General features: G+C 42.5%; 1 protein-coding gene across 1 annotated transcript; it reads right to left on the bottom strand.

Moving 5' to 3' along the window:
- Positions 1-423: 423 nt before the first annotated feature.
- b4galnt3b (beta-1,4-N-acetyl-galactosaminyl transferase 3b) lies at positions 424-23273 on the bottom strand. The gene is made up of 20 exons (XM_084555394.1): positions 22768-23273; positions 17401-17450; positions 17185-17268; positions 14027-14122; positions 13221-13311; positions 13023-13123; positions 12861-12928; positions 11444-11522; positions 11282-11348; positions 11017-11151; positions 10771-10880; positions 9631-9722; positions 9415-9482; positions 8197-9316; positions 7821-8080; positions 5833-5986; positions 5668-5740; positions 5419-5572; positions 4349-4475; positions 424-2349 (listed from the first exon to the last, which is right to left on the bottom strand). Exons 1-20 carry the CDS (start codon positions 22961-22963, stop codon positions 2238-2240), a joined length of 3237 nt encoding a protein of 1078 aa, XP_084411520.1. The 5' UTR covers positions 22964-23273; the 3' UTR covers positions 424-2237.
- Between the last annotated feature and the right edge of the window lie 304 nt (positions 23274-23577).

The raw sequence follows: 23577 nt of genomic DNA, 5'->3' as shown, positions 1-23577 counted from the left end.
AAACAGAGTTTGCAGGTTTAGTGCTGTATTCTCTCTGTGACGTTGTCCTTTTACAAAGTTCTGAAGGTGTCTTGGTTGTTGTTCATGCAGCGTCTTCCACTAAGCGATTGACTCATAGTGCCAGCAGAGATATTTTCCTTCAGTGCCAGGATATACTTAGCCTTTCGTCTTGAATGGAATGAATTCTTCTCCGGTAATACAGTCACGCGTATTACAGACACACGTGGTCGTTCTTAGGCTGACAGTGAGATGGAGGCTGAAGGATAAAGGGTGACAGGATGCAGCCTTTAAAGAATTCTAAGAGTGCAAGAAAGCATCTGTGTACATGCCACATTGTGCCAGGCTGAATGCCAGTGTAAAGTTAGTGTAAAGTCAGACTGCAATACTTTCATCAAGAATTAAAAATAGTTTTTCCTCAACTTCTCGTCTATGATCTCTGAAATTATGAGCCATCTCCTGGAAGACTCACTGTGTTTCAGGACCATCCCAGCAAGTCTGTAGCTTGTCTGTATTTGTGTTGTCAGTTGCACACAAACAAGTGGGACAAAGAATCTGTCAGGAACCTTCATAAATGTCTTTGCATGCTGTTGGTGTGACAGGGCTTGAAGTCAAGTGAATAAAACACAGAATTAAAGCAAAACCTACATCCCAGTGTGACCAGATTTATTGCATTCCTTGATTTAAAAAAATGCAAATTCAGAAAATACATTTTTAAATCCAACAAAGGTGACATGTAAGATACAGTCCCAGTCCTACTTTCATACCATGTGACAAGTAATAAAAAGCACACTGTTTGTAAAGGAAATGAAGGCAAGAGAAACCTTTTTGGAGGCATTTATTTCTCAGATTTTACCCTGAGAGAGGAGACTGGAAAACTGTGCACTAAGGCAGAGGTAAATTTCCCAGCATAAAGACGTGGATGAGGTATATCTAAAAAATAAATAGGACTTTTTTTTTCTTTTTTTTTTAAGTAAGCCACGATGGAATAGTAAAAGAGGAAAACAGTAAGCGTCCGCGCAAAGCCCAAAACCAAATGTTGAAAGATTCAATGCTCTCGTGAAAGAAAGGTAAAAAGAAACACCGCTCCACTCTTAGCAGCGTTACAAGTCAAACCCACCATTCCCGCCAGAAATGTATTAAGTCTTCATTTAAAAATCCAAGTAAAACACGTATCAGTTTGAAATTGATGATAAGAAAGGCAGTGAGTTAGTTAAACTGGAATGTGAGCTGTCGGAAAGTGCAACAGGGAGAGCAATAAAAAGGAACACATTAGTGGGAAACATGGGAATAAATTAAAACCAAAATGAGTCAATGGAGCTTCATTCTGTATCCAAACAGCCTTTCCTGACATAGCCTGCCATCCTGAAAAACATACTTTTTGACTTTTCTGTACAGTAAAAAACAAAAAAGAAAAGGTTTCTCTACTTAACTCTACGCTGTTGTCTTTGGTAAGTGGTACAAAGATGTCTGAGTCATTTTTTTTAAATTAAATATCTTTAAAAAAAAAAACAACAACACATAAATATTTATTTTTCCTTCTAATTTAAGGCTTTTCTCTCGGTACCTGAGTAGTAGTCACAGCAGGGCAGAACGTGCATTTAATAAAGACGCGGACAAACACGGGAGGGCACCCAAATGGTAAACTGAGGTACACGTCTGGTTCGAGAAACAACATCCAACACAAATTCAAGACAACCCGACAAACGCCGTCTCAATAAACATAAACAGTTTTCTGTAATTTATGGCAGGACGAAGAAGGCTGTGTTAACCACATACACATATATTTCTATTTTGTCACAAACAAAAAAACAAACATTTTCTCCAGTTAAAACTCATGTGCAAGTGATCTTCATTATAAAGGCCACTAGTGTGAATGCAACCTTGGAGTGTGCATTATCATCCAAGACTACACTTTTGTCTTTGGATCATTTCATTTCCTTGCAGCCAGACCACAGTTTGAGCCCAGCAGTGTCTCTAGTGTAGAATCACATAGTCAGTGTCAGACAGTACCCTGCTGGTAGCCAACAGCATATCATCCAGTAAAATAAACCAACCATATCAGTAGTATGTCCACAGCAATGACTTTCGCTGCTTCACAAATCCTGAGCGAACAAGGACAGCACTCGATCCCACCTTGCTGTCTCTGACAGTCAGCAGGTATTACTATTACACGGCATGCTCCGCGTTGCCATGGCTGTAACCGTAGCGATGTCACGGGGCAGCAGCTGGTGACAAGGTCACTTGGGGTTTTTTGACATCCGGCGGTTCCACATGCCGCGTTTGGAGTGGTAGCGGTGGAAAAAGTTCCTCAAGTAGATCCTGTCCACTTCCAGTCCTGCCTGGAGAATCCTGTTCACGGATAATAAATCAAATAAGAAGCCTGATCCCGGTCAAAACAGATGCTAGTTCAGTTTGTTTCTTACGTGTCTTATCAATTAATGAACATGTTAATAAAAAACAACTTAAGCCTGCAAAGACCCAATTTCAGCAGCAGAAACACTGACGTTTCGCTGAGTATTTAGGTGATATACACTAGTAAACTGATATGTCTACTACCTGTGTGCCAGTCCTGCAGTTCTCAAGCAACATTATCATTAATTTGGTTTCTGGCTGCTTGGGGAAAGTCCGTTTACATTGCCTTCAGCGCAGATATTGGTTTTTAACAACTCCAGAGGGTCTCTGCCACAGCCTTTTAACTGTTAAATGATCCAGGATATAAAGTACTGGACTTTTTTGTTTTGTTTTTTGCTGGAAACGGCTGTCTGCTCCAGTCTAAAGCAGGACTGTGACAGCAGGCAGGGTCAAACGAAAAAAATAAATAATCAGGGCCGACACAAAATCAAAGCAGAGATGCTGATTCAAATAACTGGTTTTCAGTCTTGACATGTATCAAAGCACAAACAGAATTATTGATAAATGCCTCCTTGTTTTTTTGAAGTGTAAAGCTAAAGCAAAGACAAGTGGACTTGATTTGTGGATTTTCTTGAGGACGTTTCACCCTCATCCGAGTGGCTTCTTCAGAACTAAATGACCGGTGGGGAGGTTAGGTTTCTATTAGAAACATTTCTAGGTGGTGCCCACATGAAACTCATGCAACTAGGAGCTGTTACACAACCAGATACTCACTTGAGTTAGAGAAAGTTGTTAATATTAAACTTGGTGGTATCCTTTTTTTTGTTAGATTAGTATGTTCCTAATAAAACTCAAAGAAGCCACCAGGATGAGTGGTGAAACATCTCTTGTTTCATTGTGGCACAAGTTTATTAAAACAGACGCTTGAATGCACAGTAAAAGCAAAGGTTGGTGGATAAATCATGTGGCAGCATTTGTCTGCCCCTAAGGCCCCCACTGTGTCTCCAAAGTTGAAAAACAAACCAACTCTTTCACGGTGCTGTGTGCATCATGTTCAGTGCCTTCCAGTAGCTATTTTGTAACATCTTTCCTTCCTCATCTACGTTTGCATTCACAGTTTAACCTGTCTTCACAAGAATTAGTTTTGTCACAACACGGGGCGTGCACAAACTTGCACTGCATACAGGTGAGGGGACCATTGTCAGTGTCTGTAACGTATTAGGTTTTCCCAAAGTCAAAAATCTAATTCCCTTTATATCCAGTAATGCTGGTGCAGAAATATGTTATCATCTGCTTTGTTGCCTTTTCTCATTGCCCCAAGAGTGTGAAATCTTTAAAACAACAAGGCAGGATAGTCAATCAATCAAATCCTTGCCAAACTAGTTCACACAATGCTGGTTAAGCTGACTTTAATGCCACCCACTTTTAAATCTGTTGTCTGAGTTTTGCCAGCACAGGAGCAACGGTAGAGATGGAGAGTAGTATGAGGTGGTAGGTTATAGAAACTTTTGTCCAAAAAGTCCAAATCAAAAACATTTTCATTACATAAAGCAAGAGTGCAGACTTGGATGTCGCCTTACTGAGCTTGGACTAGTTGGTGCTTGTAAAATATTTGAGGTAGTATACACTACAGTTACTCTAGCCGCATACATACTGGATTACTCTCTTGGAAATTTCTCAATTCAATTTCAGTTTTCCAGGAAAACATCATATTCGTTTCGTCAACATTGTTTGTGTAATTACTCTCGCGGCCAGCAGGGGGAGACAAAAGTGCAGCACCGAAGCTTTAATGTGAACGAAACTGCTAATTCAGTTTGTGCAGATATTATCTAGTTGCTGTGTCAAATCAGCTCTATCGACATTTTGCAAAGTTAAGAAATTAAAAGCATGACGAAACAGCAGGTGGGAAGGCGAAATGTATGAAGCACAAACCAAACAATAATTCCCAATAGAGAAACTACGATTGAACCAAAAGTGTAGCCATCAGGAGACACACCTGTCAAGGAGCTCCCAGTCTTCTCCTCCCCAGCGGTCTTTGAATTCCATTGTGTTCATGCCTCCGACTCGGTCCAGATCTGACTTATAGATACCCAGCAAACCGAAACCGTTGACCTCCCATAAACCTGCAACACAGACATTTTTATATGTTATATGTTTTTTATACGTCCCGAAAATGCAAACATTTTTACACATTTTGAGTCAACATTTAATTGTGTAACTAATTTCCACATCAACCTGTGTCTAACACAACGCTTGTTGACGTGAGGGGATGTTACACAAAGCTAAAATAGGACAAAATGTCACACTACACTACGACAGGAGCGGCCACGAGGATTTAGGCAACGAGCTCCAACATGTTGATGCAAGAACAGCAAACAAAGGAGTCATTATTTGTTGTTTGACTGTACACTTTATATGCCATAGTCATTTTTCCGGTTACATGTCTACTCACATGTCTAAAATTGACAGTGATACTGTGGAAACAAAGCTTTTCAGTCTAATGTAGGTCAGTGGAAACACAAGAGATAAGTAGGAAGAGGAGGCCTGACGCAGAAAAGGGAGAAAATGTACAATAATCTGCTCAATATTTCACGAATGCAGGAACGTAGAGGCAGAAAGAACAACTTAAAATGACATTTTATCTAGTTATTCTGTCTCTAGTGTGTCTGTCTTTTCCGTACAAATAACAAGGTTCTCATAAAAAATATTTTTCATATGGTTTTATGTCTAATGATGTAAAAGTTAATTTGGGAAAAGTTTTCCAGTGCTGTTTTTGACCACCAGTAGTCACAGCCCTCTTTTCTTGGACGTATGCAAGCAGCTAACATGATTCCTAACAATGGTTTCACGCTATTACACTGATCATCAGACCTAAATACGCAGCAATACGCCAACAAACACAGGGAAAGTTGAGACTGCAAGTTGGATGGAAGCTACGCCATACTTAAATAACTTTAACGTGGCAAGTAGTTTGGCAAACCAGACAAGACGCGGAATATTGTCGTTGTCCAGCGATTTAGATTTTTCGAATTCACAAATGTCAAAATAATAAATGGCACTGCCTACCTTTGGCTTCTGACGGTGTGCTACCACATTCCAGTCTCATGACTATGGGGGCAAAGGCCATGTATCCCTCCACACAGTGCTTCCTGATGGAATCAATAATCGAGGAAGGGAAGTGCAAGTGGAGGTCACAAAGAAACACAATGCTATGGTCATCCTAAGGGAGGAAGAGGAGGAAAAACATTAAAATCGTAACAGGTGATTTAATGATCCATTCAGATTTTGTGTTTCATCGCCGAGTGATGCGCTCACCATTATTTGGTCGACACCTGCTTGCAGACCGGCGGCGCGCTCAAAGTTTCCTCTCAACTTCACGTACTGGTACCTGATGAATTCCACAAGCACGGTCACAGCACGTTAGTAACTTTTCGCACGAATCTGTCCGCAGGACAAAAGCAAACGCACTCGAGAACGTACCTGGGGATGGAGGACTTCTCAAGAGCCTTCCTCACGTCCATGTCAGTGCTGTTGAAGTCAGTGATTATGAGGTTGAAGTTAGTGTCTCTAGTTTCTCTGAACAGTTCCTCCATGTCGACAATCAGCTGCTGCACCCATCGGCCCTGGTTTTTCACTGAGAAAGAGACGCAGATAAATAACGTGACTTACTGAAAAGGTGGGTACACAATAAGAAGGGGAAAAAACTGTACTGATATACAGGTATGTGTTTAAAATGTAATCACAGTCGGCTTTTTCACAGAATATATGTAGGCTAACAGACATGAATATTGTAAACTCAAGCTGTTTTAATGTCTGGACAAATTAATTTAATTGCATTTCATTTCAAAACAGTAGAAAAAGAAAGAAAATATTCATTCATTCATTCATTCGTCTTCTGTAACCGCTTGTCCTGTTAAAGGTCACGGGGTCTTCTGGAGCCTAGCCCAGCTGTCACCGGGCGAGAGCCGGGGTACGGACAGGTCGCCAGTCTAGAAAGAAAATATCCCTGGCCAAAACTGAACAGACCTAAAGTTAAAGTGCCATTTTAAGCATTTGCATTTAGTTGGGTTGACGTGCTTCGGTGGTATGCAAACTGTTTGTTTTTTTTTGCACAGTTTGCACGGAACACTGCTTTTATCAAGGCTTTCTTCAGGTTGTTTTTTTTTTTTTTTTAAATAAAATTTGCCTTCCATCAGTCCTAACAACGTGCTTTCATCCGATTCCTCTATTTTGGTAGCAGTTAGCCGAGCTCTTACGTGTGCATCAGTGTGATCGGTGTACCAGGATATCGTGCAATGACTAAAGTTGTTTGGATTGGAACAACTAATTAAAACACTCACCAAACTAGTCTAAAATAAATATTCAGATCAGGTGAAGTCTTCAGTGTGGCCACCAGCACACAATGGCAGTCTTGTTTTCATTAACACAACATTGAAAAGATCATGAGGTTAAATTTATGTAATTTACTTGTTATCTAAAATGCGCCTGAACACCTGAGTACTTTCTCTGTCCTCTCAAACCCTCACAGACTGATCCAGCCACGTGCCTCAGAGTGTTTTGTCCTCAGCCGTTAGACTCTCCAACACTCAGTACCGCCCACATCCACGGACTGAGACTCACAGTCACATTGTGTTTCCAAAGATATGTGGCATGGGGTGGTAAAAATGAAACCAACGTGGTGGTGGCGTAAAACTGCAGCTCTCCAAATGTCCTCTTGAGGCTTGAGTTAATTTCATTAGACCCCTATGTTGAAATGCCCAACTTTACAGTGGAAATCAACATGTTATATATATTGTATGAGGGGTGAATTTTAAAGTTTTTAAAGTTATGCATGATTGAGAGTGTTGCCCCTTCCAGTGACAAATACGGGCTGTCAAAGGTTGATAGCTGTGTGCCGAGATGTCATCCGCCCATTTCCGCTCAACTCACGTGCATCTCTTTGCTGTTTTTTAATTAATCATGACCTACAAAGACGGTTGTCAGTGAGAGAAACGGCAGCGAAACCGTTCGTTGAAAAACCTATGGGGGACAGGTGGGGTTGTCCATCTTTATTTTATTCATTTGTCACCCATATTTTATTTTGGGCAGCACAGTGCCGTGGTGGTTGCCACTGATGCCTCACAGCAAGAAGGTTCTGGGTTCCAATCCACCAGGCCGACCGGGGACTTCTGTGGAGTTCGCATGTTCTCCCCGTGTCTGCGTGGGTTTTCTCCGGGTACTCCGGCTTCCTCCCACCGTCCAAAGACACACTCATTAGGTCAACTGGTGATTCTAAATTGGCCGGTGTGAGTGTGAATGGTTGTCTGTGTAATAGACTGGCGACCCGTCCAGGGTGTATCCCACCTCTTGCTTAATGACAGCTGGGATAGGCTAAAGCCCACCCACCCCGCAACACCAGAGGACAATCGGTCCTACTGGAATGAATACTAAATTACTATTGATCGTGGTTGAAGGCGGATGTATGATACCTGGCACTATGAAGTGGACAGTGGCCGCGGGGTTCCAGCGGAAGCCCACCGGGTTGCATAGCACCGGCTGAGGCATAGACTGGTCTGAATGGTAGTCCCAGCTGTTTGGTTTGATGTTGCGATTCAGAGCATAGATGTAGTGCGACAGACGCAGCAGCTGGCCATTCACGTCCTTCAGCTCGAGCTCCAGAAGATAGCGGCTGCCCTGCGCCCTGTCCACGCGCTTCACCACGTTGATCACGCGCACCAACGTAAACCGCCTGCATGGTCAATCATAAAGCAAAGGAGCAAAATAATGTTACTAAATTATCAATCAAATTAGGGTAATACTTAGATTTAGGTTCCCACAACATGAATAACAGTTGGACCCACGTACCCACGATGCTTTTGATTCAGATGGTCCATGAAATCCCGGACTATTGGCAAAGCATCGGTGGAGTGCAGCAGCAGGTTTCCTGAGATTCCACAGCGAAGCTCGATCATATCTGAGCGCAGCACATGAAGGTCCAGGTGGTCCACCTGAAAGGTTTGGTTCCAGTTGATCTGGAGGTCAAACACTGTTGTAGTCTGAGCCTCATCATCGTCATCAGTGTCATAGTCTGCTCCTATTCCCCACAGAGAGTCTCCCTCTGCGTTTTCCTGCCCAATGTTTCCCCAACTTCCTTTTATGTTTGACTGCTTTTTATTCATCTTGCCTCCATCAATCACTTTGGCTCTGTGGATGTCATTTTCTAAACCTTGTTGTCGATGCATATTCTTCTCAACCTCACGTCCTCTGAAGCTTTTTCTGGTATCTGCATCCCATTCATTTGACCTTACTAAAGGCTGGTTGATGTCTCTCGTGGGAGAAGCACTGACTGGCCGGAGCGCCTTCTCTCTGGTTACAGACCTCTGCCGCTTGACCACTGAAGGTTTTCTAGGCAGAGGATCCCGGTTTAGATACCTAGAGTCTTTGCGTTTCTGTATTTGCGTACGGTTCATTTTCGGAGACTCCTGGATTTCGTGCTGTTTAGGGTGGAGCTGCTCTGATGGGACGGCTGGTCCTTGCTTTGCTTTCAACTGCTCCTTCTCAGCTGGTATCGGTGGCTTAGTCTGCCCTGGCCTTGCAGCTGACTTTACTCTTTGTTTCTTTGCTGGTCTTGATTTTCCTTTTGATTTGACCTTTTCCACTCTTTTAACTGGATGCACTGCCTGCAGACGCTCAGCTGCTTTTTCTTGTCCTAGCTGAGACTGTGGCACATCATCTGTCCCTCGCCTCTTCTGCAACTCTTCCATGTGCTGTCTTACATCAGAAGAGTTGTCCAGTGTGTTGTTCATTTCTCGAACTGCCAAGGACAAAAGTTTACGCCTGCGTTTCTGAACGTAATCGTCATAATCATCTCCATAGTCTGGAAAAGGGTCATTATACATCTGCTGCAGCTTGGATTTCCTTCTGGCCTCATTGTCAAACTCCTCCTCTTCATATTGGATGGAATTCTTCTTCTGGAAACCAAAGTCTAAAATGTAACAGAAGCAAAGACAGAATAGGCGAAAAGTCTGGTAATACAAGTTACATCCTTTTGTTTGCAATGAAAAAAAAAGAAGCACAAAATACCTTGGTCTGTTTTTCCTTCTTCCTGCATACCTGTGCGGTCCAGTTTCATGTACCTAGAGAAACCATACCTGGTGACAAGAGGACAAAAGACGAAATTATGCAAAGATTTAAAAGACCATAACTTAAATAGTTATGTTAAGATCGCAATTTTGTCTTTTTTTTGAGTGTCTGGGCACCCTCTGTTGGTGATCACAATAAGTTTCTGTAAGCTCTTACCTCTTCATGCTGTCAGGGTAAAAGCAGCTGTTCTCCTTCTCCATGTGCGTGAGCCGGGTGTGGTCATTTGGGTAGATGTAGGACATGTGGACCTGGGAAGATGGAATGAAATGACATACTGTAGAACATCTGAGAGCTTTTTGTTTGGTGTCACAAGGAGACCATCAGATCTTGCAGAAATATGCAACCTTTCCACAGGGATCAGACAGGTCTATGGTAGAACGTGTTTTTTGGATGTATACCAGGTCTTAGAAGTAGAGTTCAAATTAAAAAAAAGGCGTTTTAATCGCCATTTACAAGTAAGTATCTGGACCTTACCAGACCTTTTTCATGTGAGTTTGAGGTGGACACCACCTAGAGATGGTCCAAACAAAACCCCAACACCAGCCATTTAGACCTAAAGAAGCTACTTGGATGAATGGGAAAACATCTCCTAGCGACCCAACAAGCCTTGGTTTTTGGATATACCATGACCTTGATGACGGACTACCTTCACAGACATATAATATCAAATTTGTTTAATGCATTCAAAACTGAAGCATGTAAATTATTACACTGTGGTTCTGAAGGCATACACTAGCAATATCTTTATTTTCTGCGTGTTTCACTGATGAACACACATATACAAGAAGGTTATGTAGGTAAACAGAGCCTGCACTGTCCACAAGCGATAATCAATGAGTGCTTCCTATGAATACACATTTCTTGGCCAGTGAGTGACACTGACGACTTGCCAGGGGAGAAGCTGAACCTGAAGGAAGCCCCTACAAATGACGCCAACATTGTCAGAGTTTTTAAATCTGAGGTATAATCACTAGCTGTACTGCTATGGATTTTGTAATGGGTGTGGTATCCCATTAATTCCCTTTAAACTGGTCCTCAGGAGACATTAAGTGCGCAGATGCAATTTAGATTCCTCAGATAGACAACATCCCTCTGCACAATAGGAACACAAATACAAAACATGAGCGAGGCATAAAAGATGGAAAGAGCTTCAAATGTCACTGCAGAGCAGCAATGCTCCTCCAAAATTTATTTTATTCCAGCAGTGTATCCTGGACTTTTCCATGTCAGTAACGAAAAATAATGTGAGCTAGCACACAACCATTAGATATTTGAGAGAAATCAACATATACATACAAACTGCAGTCCTTGGTAACGGAGCAGGGGAAAGTCTTTGATGGTGTAGCTGGGTCTGTACGAGCAGTCAGGCAGGACACTTCTTAAGTACGTGCTGTTTATCAGATGCACTGCAAACAAACAACACACAGATTTGAGGCAAGATTACTTTGTGCATCTATAAAGAGGAAATAACTGCCACAAAAGCTGCATCCGGGCTGGTAGGAAATAGAGGTCTGATGTATCTGATGCTTTGTTTTCTCTCACCACGGTAGAAGCTGTCTCGGGGATCATCACGCAGCATGTCTGCTCCGGGGCTGTGGTGCTTTGTGGGGGTGGGCTGGTGGCTCGCAGCCGTCTGTGGTGTATGAGCGACATCATTGACTAGCAGAGCAGAGTCATCTGTGGGAAGAAGCCACAACAGGATGCTCTGAATGTGTTGTATAATGGAAACACTGTCATGTTTGCATGGATTATCTAAGAGTTTCATGGCGGACTAAGAATTAGATTTTTACTGTTTTCAGGTGCTCACCGGTGTAGAGAGAGATGTGCTCGGATTCAATAAGCCAAAACCTTACGTCTTGGTCCAGGAGCTGCCACTGTGTAAAAAAAAAGAAAGAACTGCATGTCTCTTCCACAGCACAGGCTGGAGATGAGAGTCAAGAGAGGACATTTACTGCATCCAACAACTTACCGCCACCTCCACGTGGTCGGTCCCTATGTTGTCCTGCTTGTGGAGAACTTCAAAAAAGTATTTCCTCTGAAAAGACAGCCTGCGGGACAGAAAGGGTTCATGCTCAACTACTTAACAGTCAAATCAAACACAGCATCGACTGTTGATGCAAAACAAAACACAAAAAACAAAGGAAGCTTTAGGTGCTCACATACAGTTCTCCTCAGTACAGTCAATAACTTTGTTTCATCAGAGGCATCTTGAGGCCAGATCAAGCAGATACTCTCTCTGTGAATTAGGTGATTTTTTTTTTTTGGGTACTGCAAAAATGTAAAAACTTTTTTGGTGTGCATATCCTGGACATTAAAACCACTATTATGTAATTGCCTAATAAAACATTTTAATATCGTGTTAATGATTGTTGGAACAAATGGATTGCATGATCAAGATTGCAGGTGTGACAAGACCTCAGCTGAATTTGTGTCTGATATTGTTTGTCTGATGTAAACAAGAATCAAATCACACATTTTAGACTTAAAGTTCTCCATTTGTTCCCCATGAACATTTAAAATGATTTTTCTTTCTCATGAATTGACGGTGAAGCATCTTGCACACATCACACAAACTGTGCATGCGCAAACAACGCCTGACCTCACTTGCTGACATTTACACTTTCTGCTCAGTTTCAGTAAACCACACGTACACCGTGTGACAAAGCTTTCCAGCATGCTAGCAAATATGATCACAGTCAAAACAGTTATCACATTCTTCCTCAAATATGCATTGCTGTAAAGGAAGTGCTGACATGTAGGCTGTGGTTTGATGTGTTTAAAGTGACACTCTAAGATTAAACCGAATTTGCCTGTGTTGTATTACGTGTTCTCTTCCCATTGGTTTGAAGTGCAAGGCTCTCAGCCAAAAAAAAAAAAAAAAAAAAGTTGCTCCACAAAGTATTTCATCAGGGGGTTGACTGTTAATTTCACCAGAGGGATATGCCACTGTTCATGAAATTTGATCAAACGATACTCACACAGTCTTAATGAAGCACCAGTGAGTGTATAACAAATTAAACATAAGGTGTGTTTGTATTAAGTCATATTTTTCTGCCTGAAAAGCGGCTACTGCATTTTAGGCTTGTCCGGTAACGTCATTTCAGACCTCATATGACAAAATATGACACTAATGCCTAATAGGATAAGCTGATAACTTTTCATATCAAAAGGATCATAGGTCAGATGTAACGTGACATTACCACCTGGCAAATTATTACCACCACCTAATTACACTGATGAGGTGTGCAACCACAAAGAGGAGATTGTAGTTATTAATTTTTATAGCGAAACAGAAACCAAATAAACTTTGCGGTCCGCACACAAACACAGGACCACATATTAACTGACTCGTACTGTTGACCGTAGCTCATCTAAACACAACTCACCTAACTGGTCTTGAGGTCTGACTGGCGTACTTCTCAAACTCACCCGGGGCTGTCCACTCCGCACCGGTCTAGAAAACAAAAACCGTAATGAATATACATGCTACAGGGACCAGCTAGAGGAGACTACCCTCCGTCCCTGAAGGAGACGACAAACACACACACCTTTCCAACCCATGCCAACAACTGCAGGTTCATGGGAGAGTCATCTGTGCTGAGCCAGAATTCTGAATTATCATCCGAGCTCAAAGCAAAAACAAAGTCTCCTGAAAGAGAGGGAGAGGGAGGAGAAGGAGAGATATGACATGAATGTAATCTGTGTGGTAACAAGCAGGGACAAAGTGGAAAAAGTACATGGCGTACCATCAGTGTAGGGATGTAGATAACCGAATACCCTGAGCCCATAGTTGGCCCACTGAGGTGTGATGGCCAGCTTCTGAACTGTGGTCCTGGACTGAAAGAGTAATGAAAGGACAACACATAGTCAGGGAGATGATCTTCACTCAAAGGGAGACTACATCTTGAGTCCAGCAACACGAGAACCTTGCAGGTGGATGTAGAATGCACCTCTGACAGAAAACAAGTGTGCATGTGTCGGCGTATTTGCCTACGCCTGTGTGAAGCCTGGGTGTGTGCAGGAATGTCTCCTTTACCACATAAAATGCCCAGCTGCTTTTCTGTGAGACGCTCAGAGAGAGGAGGTGACAAAAGCATAGTCTGATATGATCTTGTGGTCTGGTGAAAAACTCGATGAAAGGCTTCTATACGAAATCGGAGACGCATATTGTAATTTAAACAGCAGAGTTAACTGTTTGAATAACTGATTGAATAAAAGGGGAAAATGGAAAAACATGTTCACGTCTATTTGCAATTTTTTTTATGTTGCATAATTGTTCACTTTTTTCCGGACTAAAACACAGACTGACTGGTAAGTGGTACAGAATGACTATGTAGTGTGGATATAGGAATGTTGTATTATTCTTTTGTTTAGTATGTCAGCTTGCTAACATTAGCACTAATTAGCACCAAAGTCACGGCTGGGGCTGATGTTCAGCTCATTTCCTTTGCAGTTATTTGTTCATTAACCCGTGGCTTGAGTTGCCAGAATGACCCAAAATGTGAATTATTAGTTAAATGCAATTAATGAACAACTGACTCAGCTGACTCACGTGGGGATACAGCGGGTAGTGCGGATTCTTGCGGAGGTCAGCTGTCGAACTGCCACACCAGTCCTCAAAGACATGCAGGTTGGCCCGTCCCTTATACTGCAGAAAGAGAGACGTGAGAGGTGACCATGCACGGAGCGGCAGTCCTATTAAACTACATGGCCTCAGGACAAACTAAAACCAACAAATACACATCTCATTGAACAATACAACTGCCACCTGATACCTACAATTTACATGGACCATTAGAGCTTAGTTAGCACATTTTGAATTAACCCTTTAAGCAAAATGTTTCCTGCATACACAAGTAGAACGACGGATAACAGGAAATGTGCGACAAATTTTTCTTTGGTACACCCGATGGATGAAGCAGATGAGTTTTAGCAGTCATGTAAACCAACACCTCTGTGACAACTGCCAAAGAGGCTACGTTATCTGATCTGTGTGTGCATGTGTGTTGACTGCAGCACTGGGACTAGATACTGCAGGTCGGAGCCAAAACCAGTTGTGCATCTCATTAGATTTCATTAGTTGTCATGATGAATGTTCTGCTGTCATCAGGGCAGTTAGTAAAACGTTAGCACAACCCAAGCTCTGACAAAAGGGTTTTATGCAGGTCATGGTATGTCGAAAAAACAAAGCTGAAACGAAGGCAGTTGGACTTGTTGGGTTTCTTAAAGGCGTTTCGTCACTCGTTGCAAAGCAGAGACCCAGGACTGACTGAACCTGTGCAAGTCCATGATCAGAGGCCTCTAGACTGAGGAGCTCATTTCTATAATTAGAGCTAAAACAAAGGCAAACGGACTCCAGTGAGTTTTCTTGAAGACATTTCACCAGCATAGCCACTCATTCATGTGGCACAGAAGTGAAGAACTCACGTCTACATGAATTCTTCTGCACTTAAGCCCTTCCAATCAATCGAGTGCAAAATCTGTTGTGACATCTGGAGGTCTGTACTCTGAATGTGATCCTAGGGTTTACATGTTCTGCTGATGGAACAACAAACTAACCCTAACCTCCTTAACTTTAAGACTTAGTATAGCTTACTGAAGCATTTACAGTAATTACTCATGTAATTAAAACCCTTTGGCTTAGTATAAATCATGGTTATAGATTAAGGATAAAATCTACTGTTGTGCTTCATGTAACCCTAACCCAATATAAATCAATAAACATTTAGTTGATTTATACAGAAGGACTGGGTAACTTGTTTTTTCTACCAAAAAAGTTACACGTCCACATCTTAAACATATAATAGTACAGTACTTCATCGTATTATGGTAAATATCATGTAAATTAACAAATTTTTCTCACAACCTTTGATCCTTAAGCCATTTTGCCACAACTTTCCAAAGCGCATCAGTGCATCCTGCCGCAAAGCACGCCGACAGCATGATGCTGCCACCGCCATGCTTCACAGCTGGGACGACGTTCTTCGACTTGCAAGCCTCTCCCTTTTTCCTCCAGGCATAAATGCTGGTCATTAAAGCCAAACATGCACTGGATTTGAAGGTAGTCCTTCAAATGCATCCACAGGCACACCTCCATATCAGAAGCTTCTAACACCATGACGTCATTTTAAATATGATACTGAACTACTGGCCTGGAAGCCAGCACGACTTCCCCACGTCGCTCCTTTGGGATCACATGTGCCGGGCCATTTAGACGGTGTTTATGCAGTGACGGATAAAAGATTAACAGCGATAAAGTCATACATGTCATCTGAGGGGTGTGGAGTTGGTTGCAAGGCTATCCAATTGTCCAGTGGTTGAAATGAGTAAGACTATGTTGGGTTAGTGAATTATAAGTGGAGTAATGTATTTCTAAAATTACTAGATTTCCCAATAAATTTGTCAAAAATACAGTTGTTTGTATTGTAGTAGTTAACACACCGAGAGATTGTGCAACGCAAGCTTTTTTTGCGAAATTATATTTTATAATTTATTCATGTTAATGATCTACTAAAGTCATTCACTTTTAAATCCACGCGTCCTCGAGTGCATGCTTGTCTGGGTTGAAGTTCAACAATTGCCTCCTGAAGAATAGTGACGTGTGTGTGTTATATAAGGTCCAGAAATAGAGTCTCTCGTCGGGTTTGTGGAGTATATGACTCAGTGTTTGGTCGGTAGTAAAACCTCCATCCTATATGGTTAACTTTTGACACTATTTCAAACTGACAAAAGGACATTTGTGTTCTCACTGTTAATGTAATAACGTCCCTTGTGCTTCTCTTTTGAGATGGCGGGAAGCTGCTCCTCCTCCTTTTTTTTTTTAAGAGCCATAGGAAGTTTTCATGTGACTCATTTCATGTGAAAAAGAAGCACCAGCGTGTAAAGCATATGAAGGGAGCAATCACGATTTGGAGATGCTTTGCTGTCTGTGGGACTGAACAGCTTGCCATCACGAAAAAATAAAAAATAAATTTGCAAATGTTTCAATCTCTCTTTCAGGTTAATGTCAGGATGACAATTCACCAGCTGATGCTCAGTAGAGTTCAGTCAGTTACACTAAATACTGAAATAAATCTACTGCAGAATGAAAATCCTTATATTGTGGCCCAGACATTAACCCAAAAGAAACTAAATGGATTGATTTTAAGAGAAGTGTGCACACCAGACTTCTCAGTAAGAGAGAGGCTGAGCCGAGGCCCAAAATTCCTCCTCAACAGGTCTGATCCACGCCTAAAAGGAACCGTTGAGATTACTGTTGCCAATTCTTTCCTGTCACAGTTTTGCCAAGTTGCCAAACCCTATCTGGACAGAGTATTTAGACAATTTATTTCAGAGTGTTAAGTAAAGTGACACCCAACGCAAATATGATCAGTTGTAATTTGACAAGGCCAATGTGACGTTTAGTTACACCGGCACTGTAAAGCCAGACACAGCTACAGCTTCTCTCTGATGTGTAATACGAGCCACGAGCAACTGGCCACAGCACGGCCCTGCTTAATATAGGGGAAACATGATGACCCTGACACAAAGCAGTGGAAGCGCAGCAGTCTGCTGCAGGAAACGCGCTGTAAACAGAGGCAAATGCACTGAGGTGAGAGGGATGTGGGCATGCCCAGGCAGGTTATTGAAAGTTCAAAGGAGGTGAGATGGAGTATTTAGGCATGCTGGCACTGTTTGTACTCACACACGCACGCACGCACACACACACACCTGTGGTTTCCAGGTTTCTGGAGTGTAGCTGGACATCCAAGGAGCTGCATCCTCCACAGAGTCTGGTTGACGGTCCCTGCTCCCCTAGAAAACACACATGAAGCTTGGTTGAATTTCAGCTCAGCTCTTAAGTCAGAAACACACGGCATCGCATCACCATATTAGCTGTTATCACTTATTCCTCGATAAAAAAATAAAAAAATAAAAAATCCTTACCCTTTCGTCAAGCATGGATCGCCACCAGGGGCTGCGACTAGGATTTATACCTGAGGAAATGCAAAACAACAGCTGTGAACAGATAACAACAATGTCACCTGGTCTACTGATTTTGAAGATATTTCCCTAGGAGATGGAGCGTGTTGTTTCTTTTTGCTTACTTTACATTCAAACCAAATGAATTCTAATGTTAAAATAGCAAGCGGATGCTACCTGCCCTTCTTATGATTGGTGGACAGAAGGAAGCACACATTTTAGTTTAGTTTTTTGGCATATACAGACAGATTCCAATCAGATTTTTGAACGTCTGGACAACATAAAGCAGATCCAAACCAATCAGATTCCAACCGAATTTGAACAAATGCACCTCAGTCTGGATAATCTGGCTGCAGAAGTGCTGAGAAGACACCATCCTGCCACTAGCAGAGCGCTATGGAGGACAACAAAGAGAACAAAAGCCTGTGGATGGACAATAAAGCAAATTGTATTGTGACACTGTCGGGGGAGGCCGGAGGTTCAGGTAAAGCCTGAAGGAACCTACAGGAACAAGACAGCTTAAAGCTACTTAGCTGCTTACTTAGTTACCACAACAATCCATGAAGATACGTTGGTGTTGTCTGGGAACACAAATCCAGTATGGTAACAATGTGGACCGCCTGTCCTAGAGAACTGATTTCAGAAACAAATCTGATTTGCCTGGAGTCTGAGCAAAGTGACAAAATCACCACCATTAAGCGGAATCTCAAACAGTCAGAGGCAACCAGTCCTGCACACAGGCCAATATAACACCCAGCGTCATTAATCTATCATGCTTCATGGTTGAGTGTAGGTCACATTCTACAAGAGGTACCAGATTTCCAGTCTTTCTTACACAAGATGCTTTTCATCCATGTCTTGCAGGCTTATGTTTCAGAAACAATGAAGCCCAGTGTCCCAGCGGAGTCTCACACAGCCCCCTGTTCCAATTCACTGCTGATGACTACTGAATGTAACTCATCTCAGTCCCACGCTTCAACGAGCTGCTTTTGTACACCACTCCTGCGCTGGTAAAGGAACCTCTGACACCACGGCGGAGGAGATGCAGAAGTAATATTCCCTCTGGCCTAATCTGTCATATTTCAAATTATAGGGTGTGCTGTGCCTTGTGTATTTTAATACGGGGCCTTCAGCGTTTTTTTTTTTTTTGGGATTGTGGTGTCAGTGCGCGAACTGGGCTGCGCTGTTTGCGAACATCTGTCATTATCCCTAGGGTGGAGATCTCCACACACACACACACACACCCTTGGGATGTGAGGGCCAATTTTGGCAGCACACGTAATTCTAGAGTGGTGGTTAAGAAAAGCAAGAGAGGGGTATTTTGATCTGCATCTGCACTCATCCAGTCTTCCTTCTTACTCTTTTCCGTACTTTTTTCTTCACAAGTTAAACACGCAGAAAACTGTCAAACTGTGTAGATTACAGTCTAAATGTCTACAAAATTAATATCTGCACTCTCAGTGAGGTTTTATGTGGCTATTCCACTGTTCTGTTTGACGCCATGCAATGCTTTACTAAATCTTGTCCAGTTAAGACGGACTTTTCCCAATGTGCCTGCTTTAAAAAATGTTCCAATGGGAGCAACTGTATGTAGATTTAAATGTGAGCGACTATGTTAAACATGCAGAAAACAGCGACATTTGAGTTTACATAGTCAAAATGATGGTCTACAACACTGAAGCCCAATTACCGGCCAGAAGCCAAATGTCAGGTCCCTGTATTGTCATAATAGGTTAAATGCACACTGCTTTCATAGACTGTACATACTGTAATACAGACTGCTTTGCTGTGGTTTGGGCTCGACCAACACAAGTAGTGCAGCTGTATATGCTCCTCAACTAGCTTAGCCACCTGTAAACTGATCAATATCCGTAAAATGCAGTTTACACCGTTATAAACTACGCACGTAGCCGTTCACTCTTGTGCACTCTTGTCAGTCTGATTCACACTGTAAAAATGCCACCCAAGGAACCGGCTAGTTGGCGGGTTCATTTTTGTTTCTACTTCCTGCTTCACCTTCAACGATGGTGAATGAAACTTTTACCGAAATTGCGCAAAAGACGAGTCATACAAATGTTTGTATCGCCGAACCTCCTCAGTTAACCTTTCCTCCATGTGTCCCATCTTTAGTGATCCAAAATAATCAATTTGAAAATTGCGGAGATGGAGAAGCAGCCGGAAATACTGAAGCAGAAATATGCTACCACCAAGTGGACCAATCACAGCTGTTGTGGTCTACGTCGCCGTGATGCGTAGTTACGTACATATCTGGGAAGGTGCATGTCAGGCTACGGCATTAAGGTCTGCGTAGGTTCTAGTCTGAGGTCGTAGCTACGCTGTCAAATTGATGCAGAAGTATAAACCACATATAACTCTCCACCATAGCATGCACAAAAAAAAAGCAAAGTCAACCAGGAAAACAAGACACTACTCGACCAGTTTCAAGTTGCTCAACTCTTATCAGTCATGAATAGTCATCCTTTAGTCAAGCCGCATCCAAGTCTATGTTGTGAAGACTTCAAAGAAGCTGAATTTAAACAAGCTGCCTTAACTTGGGGACACTTTTTTTTGCGTAGGAATAGATAGTCACATGGTGCGGCAACAATCACGTGAAACTCAATGTCCGAAAAACCAGTGAGCCTGTGGTGGCCCATCAGAGGAAGAGGAGACCCCTGTCCTCTTTGTTAATAAGGAAGTTATTTATTCTCATATCATTTCTGAACAAACCTGTGCCTTTCCCATTTCCCTTTTTTCTCCTAGTTATAATAGTACGTACAGCTATTTCAAAAAGTTTGCATAATCGTCATATTTTTAACTTAGCCTTGATTTATCTATCTTCAGTGCAACGGGGTGAAGGCGTGACTCTGAGGCTGCACGTCCACGTCGCAAAAGGACAACCAATTAGCTTTCCTTTTGAACCGCACACACATACACACGCTCGCATGGTGTAAGCAAAACCAGCTTAACCACCGCTGCCCGCAAATACTTTGTTGATGTCGCGTATAAAAATAAGTCACATGACAGCTTACAAAAGGATCAAAAAATCTTGAACAAAAGTGAAACTCCCTTTGTGGTGCTTTATCTCCCATTACAGTATGTGTCTATGGGACCGCATAATAACACAGATAGATACACTCACAATGTGAAAATATCACAAGGCATGCCGTTGCAGTCGGTGACAATAAAGAGTGGCAAGACATGTTGATACAAGAGCATTTAAAAAGCCTCAAGGCTTGGTCTATAAGGGCTGGCCGCTTTTTCCCACATGTGGGTAACATGGTAACTGCAGGTGCAGCAGTTAATGAATGTCCCAAAAGAGAAATGACTTCAAGCATGGGTGGGTGAGTTTATATATTGTTATTGGGTGCTTCTTCTGTATTTCCTGAAGAATAATGCTTGGATAGAAGACATTTATTTATTATTTATTTTTGTGCCCTGCACGGAGGATGAACGCTGTCACAGGCATGGAGGCACAACAAAAACAAACCTGTAGCCTCTGTTTTGAAATATTAGACTCTCTGAGAGGCCTTTTAGTGTAGTTTGATTGTTCAGAGTGATTGTATTCTTCTTGGATCCCTTTATTTCTGAGGATATTGGCGTACATGCGTCATGTGTGTAACTGACTGTCTGCTTTTTATCTGTTATATTTCCTTCTGTGGGACTTAATTGGAGTAATAATTGCTGCTACCAGGGACTTGCCTCAACTACGGGTCTGACGTTTTTAGTGCGTCCCATTAAACTTTAATTTCTACTGAGTTTAAAACCGATCCAGTGTGGTATGCATAAGTCTGAATCTTGCAATTATCAACCTATAACATTCGTGTACGTGTTTGTGGTGCAGTTTTGTCGCCACAGACTATTTTCTACTTTTAAACCTTCAGATCTCAGTATTGCTCTTTCAGCTGTGTTTGAAGGTGGAGCACTTCCCTCGAGAGACGACCCGCTGTGACGTGGGGGCTGCAGCCCAGGAATGCGTGTACATATAGGCAAGCCCTCTAGTATAGGTCTTAGACGTGTGTTTACATGCCGAGGCTTTGTTCTAAGTGTATAAGTCATTGCCTCTGATTCTCTCCACTCTCCAATTCTGTCCTACCATACTATATTTTGTCTCTCTACGGCCCTGTCTTAGGCCTGGAATTAACATGCGCCCCGGATCTCAAGTGGCCGGTACAGGTGTTAAGACACAGCAGAGTCACTCAGGATGTATGTTAATTCCAGGTGAGAACAGTGTCTACCAGGCCAGGCCCAAGCAGATGGCCCCCCCACATATGAGCTGGGTTCGGCTCAAGGTTTCTTCCTATTGCCACTGTCGCTCTCTCCAGGGGTTCTGTGGAGCTGTCTTGAGACTTGGCGCGGCTGCTGACGCCACATAAACAAAAGTTTGCTTGAACGTGTTGTTGTTTCTTGACGTAAGACACCGACTCGACTATTTTCACTGGTCTCATCTCCATCTATCCCACTGCAGCGACAACACTTATGTCACACTCCAGGGCGAGAGGAAAACAGCAGATGGTGAGCGGAGGTGCAAGCAAAGATAAAGAGGAGGAAGTTTGGTTAACCAGCGTGAGACGACACGAGACGAGTGTGAAGTAGAGCTCCGACCTTGTGACCTCCGCCCCACCACTCCCCCCTCCCTTACTGTCTTTCCTGCCCTAAAAACACAAGCTGCTGCTCTATCTCCTTTTGGTAGCTCAACCTGTTGTCTTCACCTGCTCATGCTTCCTGTGTAAATCCGTCCCACACAATTAATAAAACAACACAAATGTCTGTGAGATACTTATAATCAAGTGATTTTGCTAGCGCTCTATGAACAGAAAATAGAAAACCTCTGAAAAGCAATTCAACTTGTTGCTGGTATAATTTTGGCAATATACAGCAATTTATTGAAATGTGTTTTTTTTTTTTACGTTTAGAAATGAGGTGGATAACATCTCCTATTAAAAAAAATAACGCAGACCAGTCCAACACAGCCTCTAAATAAAGAAGTACATTTTTAAAAAAATAAATTAGAAAGTGACAAACACAAACACACAAACTCAAAGCCCCAAAAACAACTTATCATCCTAAGCCAGGAAGTCATCTTTATCGTTGAATCATTGCTGTTCGCCTGCTGGTCACGCGATGTGGCATTATTTCTTGAGATGCTGCGTTTTCTTTCCAAGAATTTCCTCTGCAGCTCTATCATTGTGCAGATGCGTTTCTTGCTTTTGCACGTTCCGTTTCCAAGTTATCAAAAGTCGATCTAAAGTTTGCATTACTTGGATTAAAAATAAATAAATAAATAAGTGACAAACACCTGTTGAATGATAATGTGGTAAATCAGAAACTTACTGATGTGGCTGTTGAATGATTTGGCAGCAGCCATCTCATGGTAGACGGCCATAGCTCCCACCAGCAGAATCGCCCCCAACAGAAGATGTTTGCCGTTTCGCCGCAGCTTCTTCAAGGGGAAAAACGCTGCAATCATCTTCGCCGTTGCGAAACTTGCTCTGAAGTTACAAATCGCTCGGATAACCCGGTTTGTCATGAGCAGCGGACAGACACCATGGGTTAGTGTGAAAGGTTGCCACCCGGGCGCTGCTGTGCCCCCTTTCCCTGTGGGTGCGCACTACCGGCGCCCTGGATATCCCCAGTGCACGGGTCCCTCTGTGACTCTCATCCCGCGAAAAGTCCCATCGCAACCTGGTGTAGCCGGTGACCCGCAGTGGGAAGTTTGGACAGTCTCACACCGTCAAGCGGTCCTCCCACTGCTCCTGATAACTCCTGCCGCGGTGCGCCCCGCAGACGTCCTGACCTCTGGTCCAACCAGTCCCGTTAAGCGCACAAGAACCGAGACACCCGTGAAATCTCGCACCAGCTTCAGTCTCCATGCAAGTTAATGAAAACGCGCAGAAGCGACCGGAAAAGGGTGAGAACGGCTTTCAACGTAAAAGCACGATAGTGTTACAATGGAGAAAAAGCAGTTTGTGCATTCTAAGGTTAAAGTGAATTAAAACTGTTTTTATTTTATTTATCTTATTTTATTTTATTTTATTTATTCAAACAGACAAAAACTAACTGAACCGATATTGTGAACTAAAAAAAGTAATATAGTAATGAGCACATTTTTGGTCATATCATAGCATTTTCAAAGTATATTGT

This window comes from Chelon labrosus (assembly GCF_963514085.1).
Source record: "Chelon labrosus genome assembly, chromosome: 11".
Taxonomy (NCBI): domain Eukaryota; kingdom Metazoa; phylum Chordata; class Actinopteri; order Mugiliformes; family Mugilidae; genus Chelon; species Chelon labrosus.
Note: the sequence above shows the minus strand (reverse complement) of the source record. Positions and strands in the feature narration are given on the sequence as shown.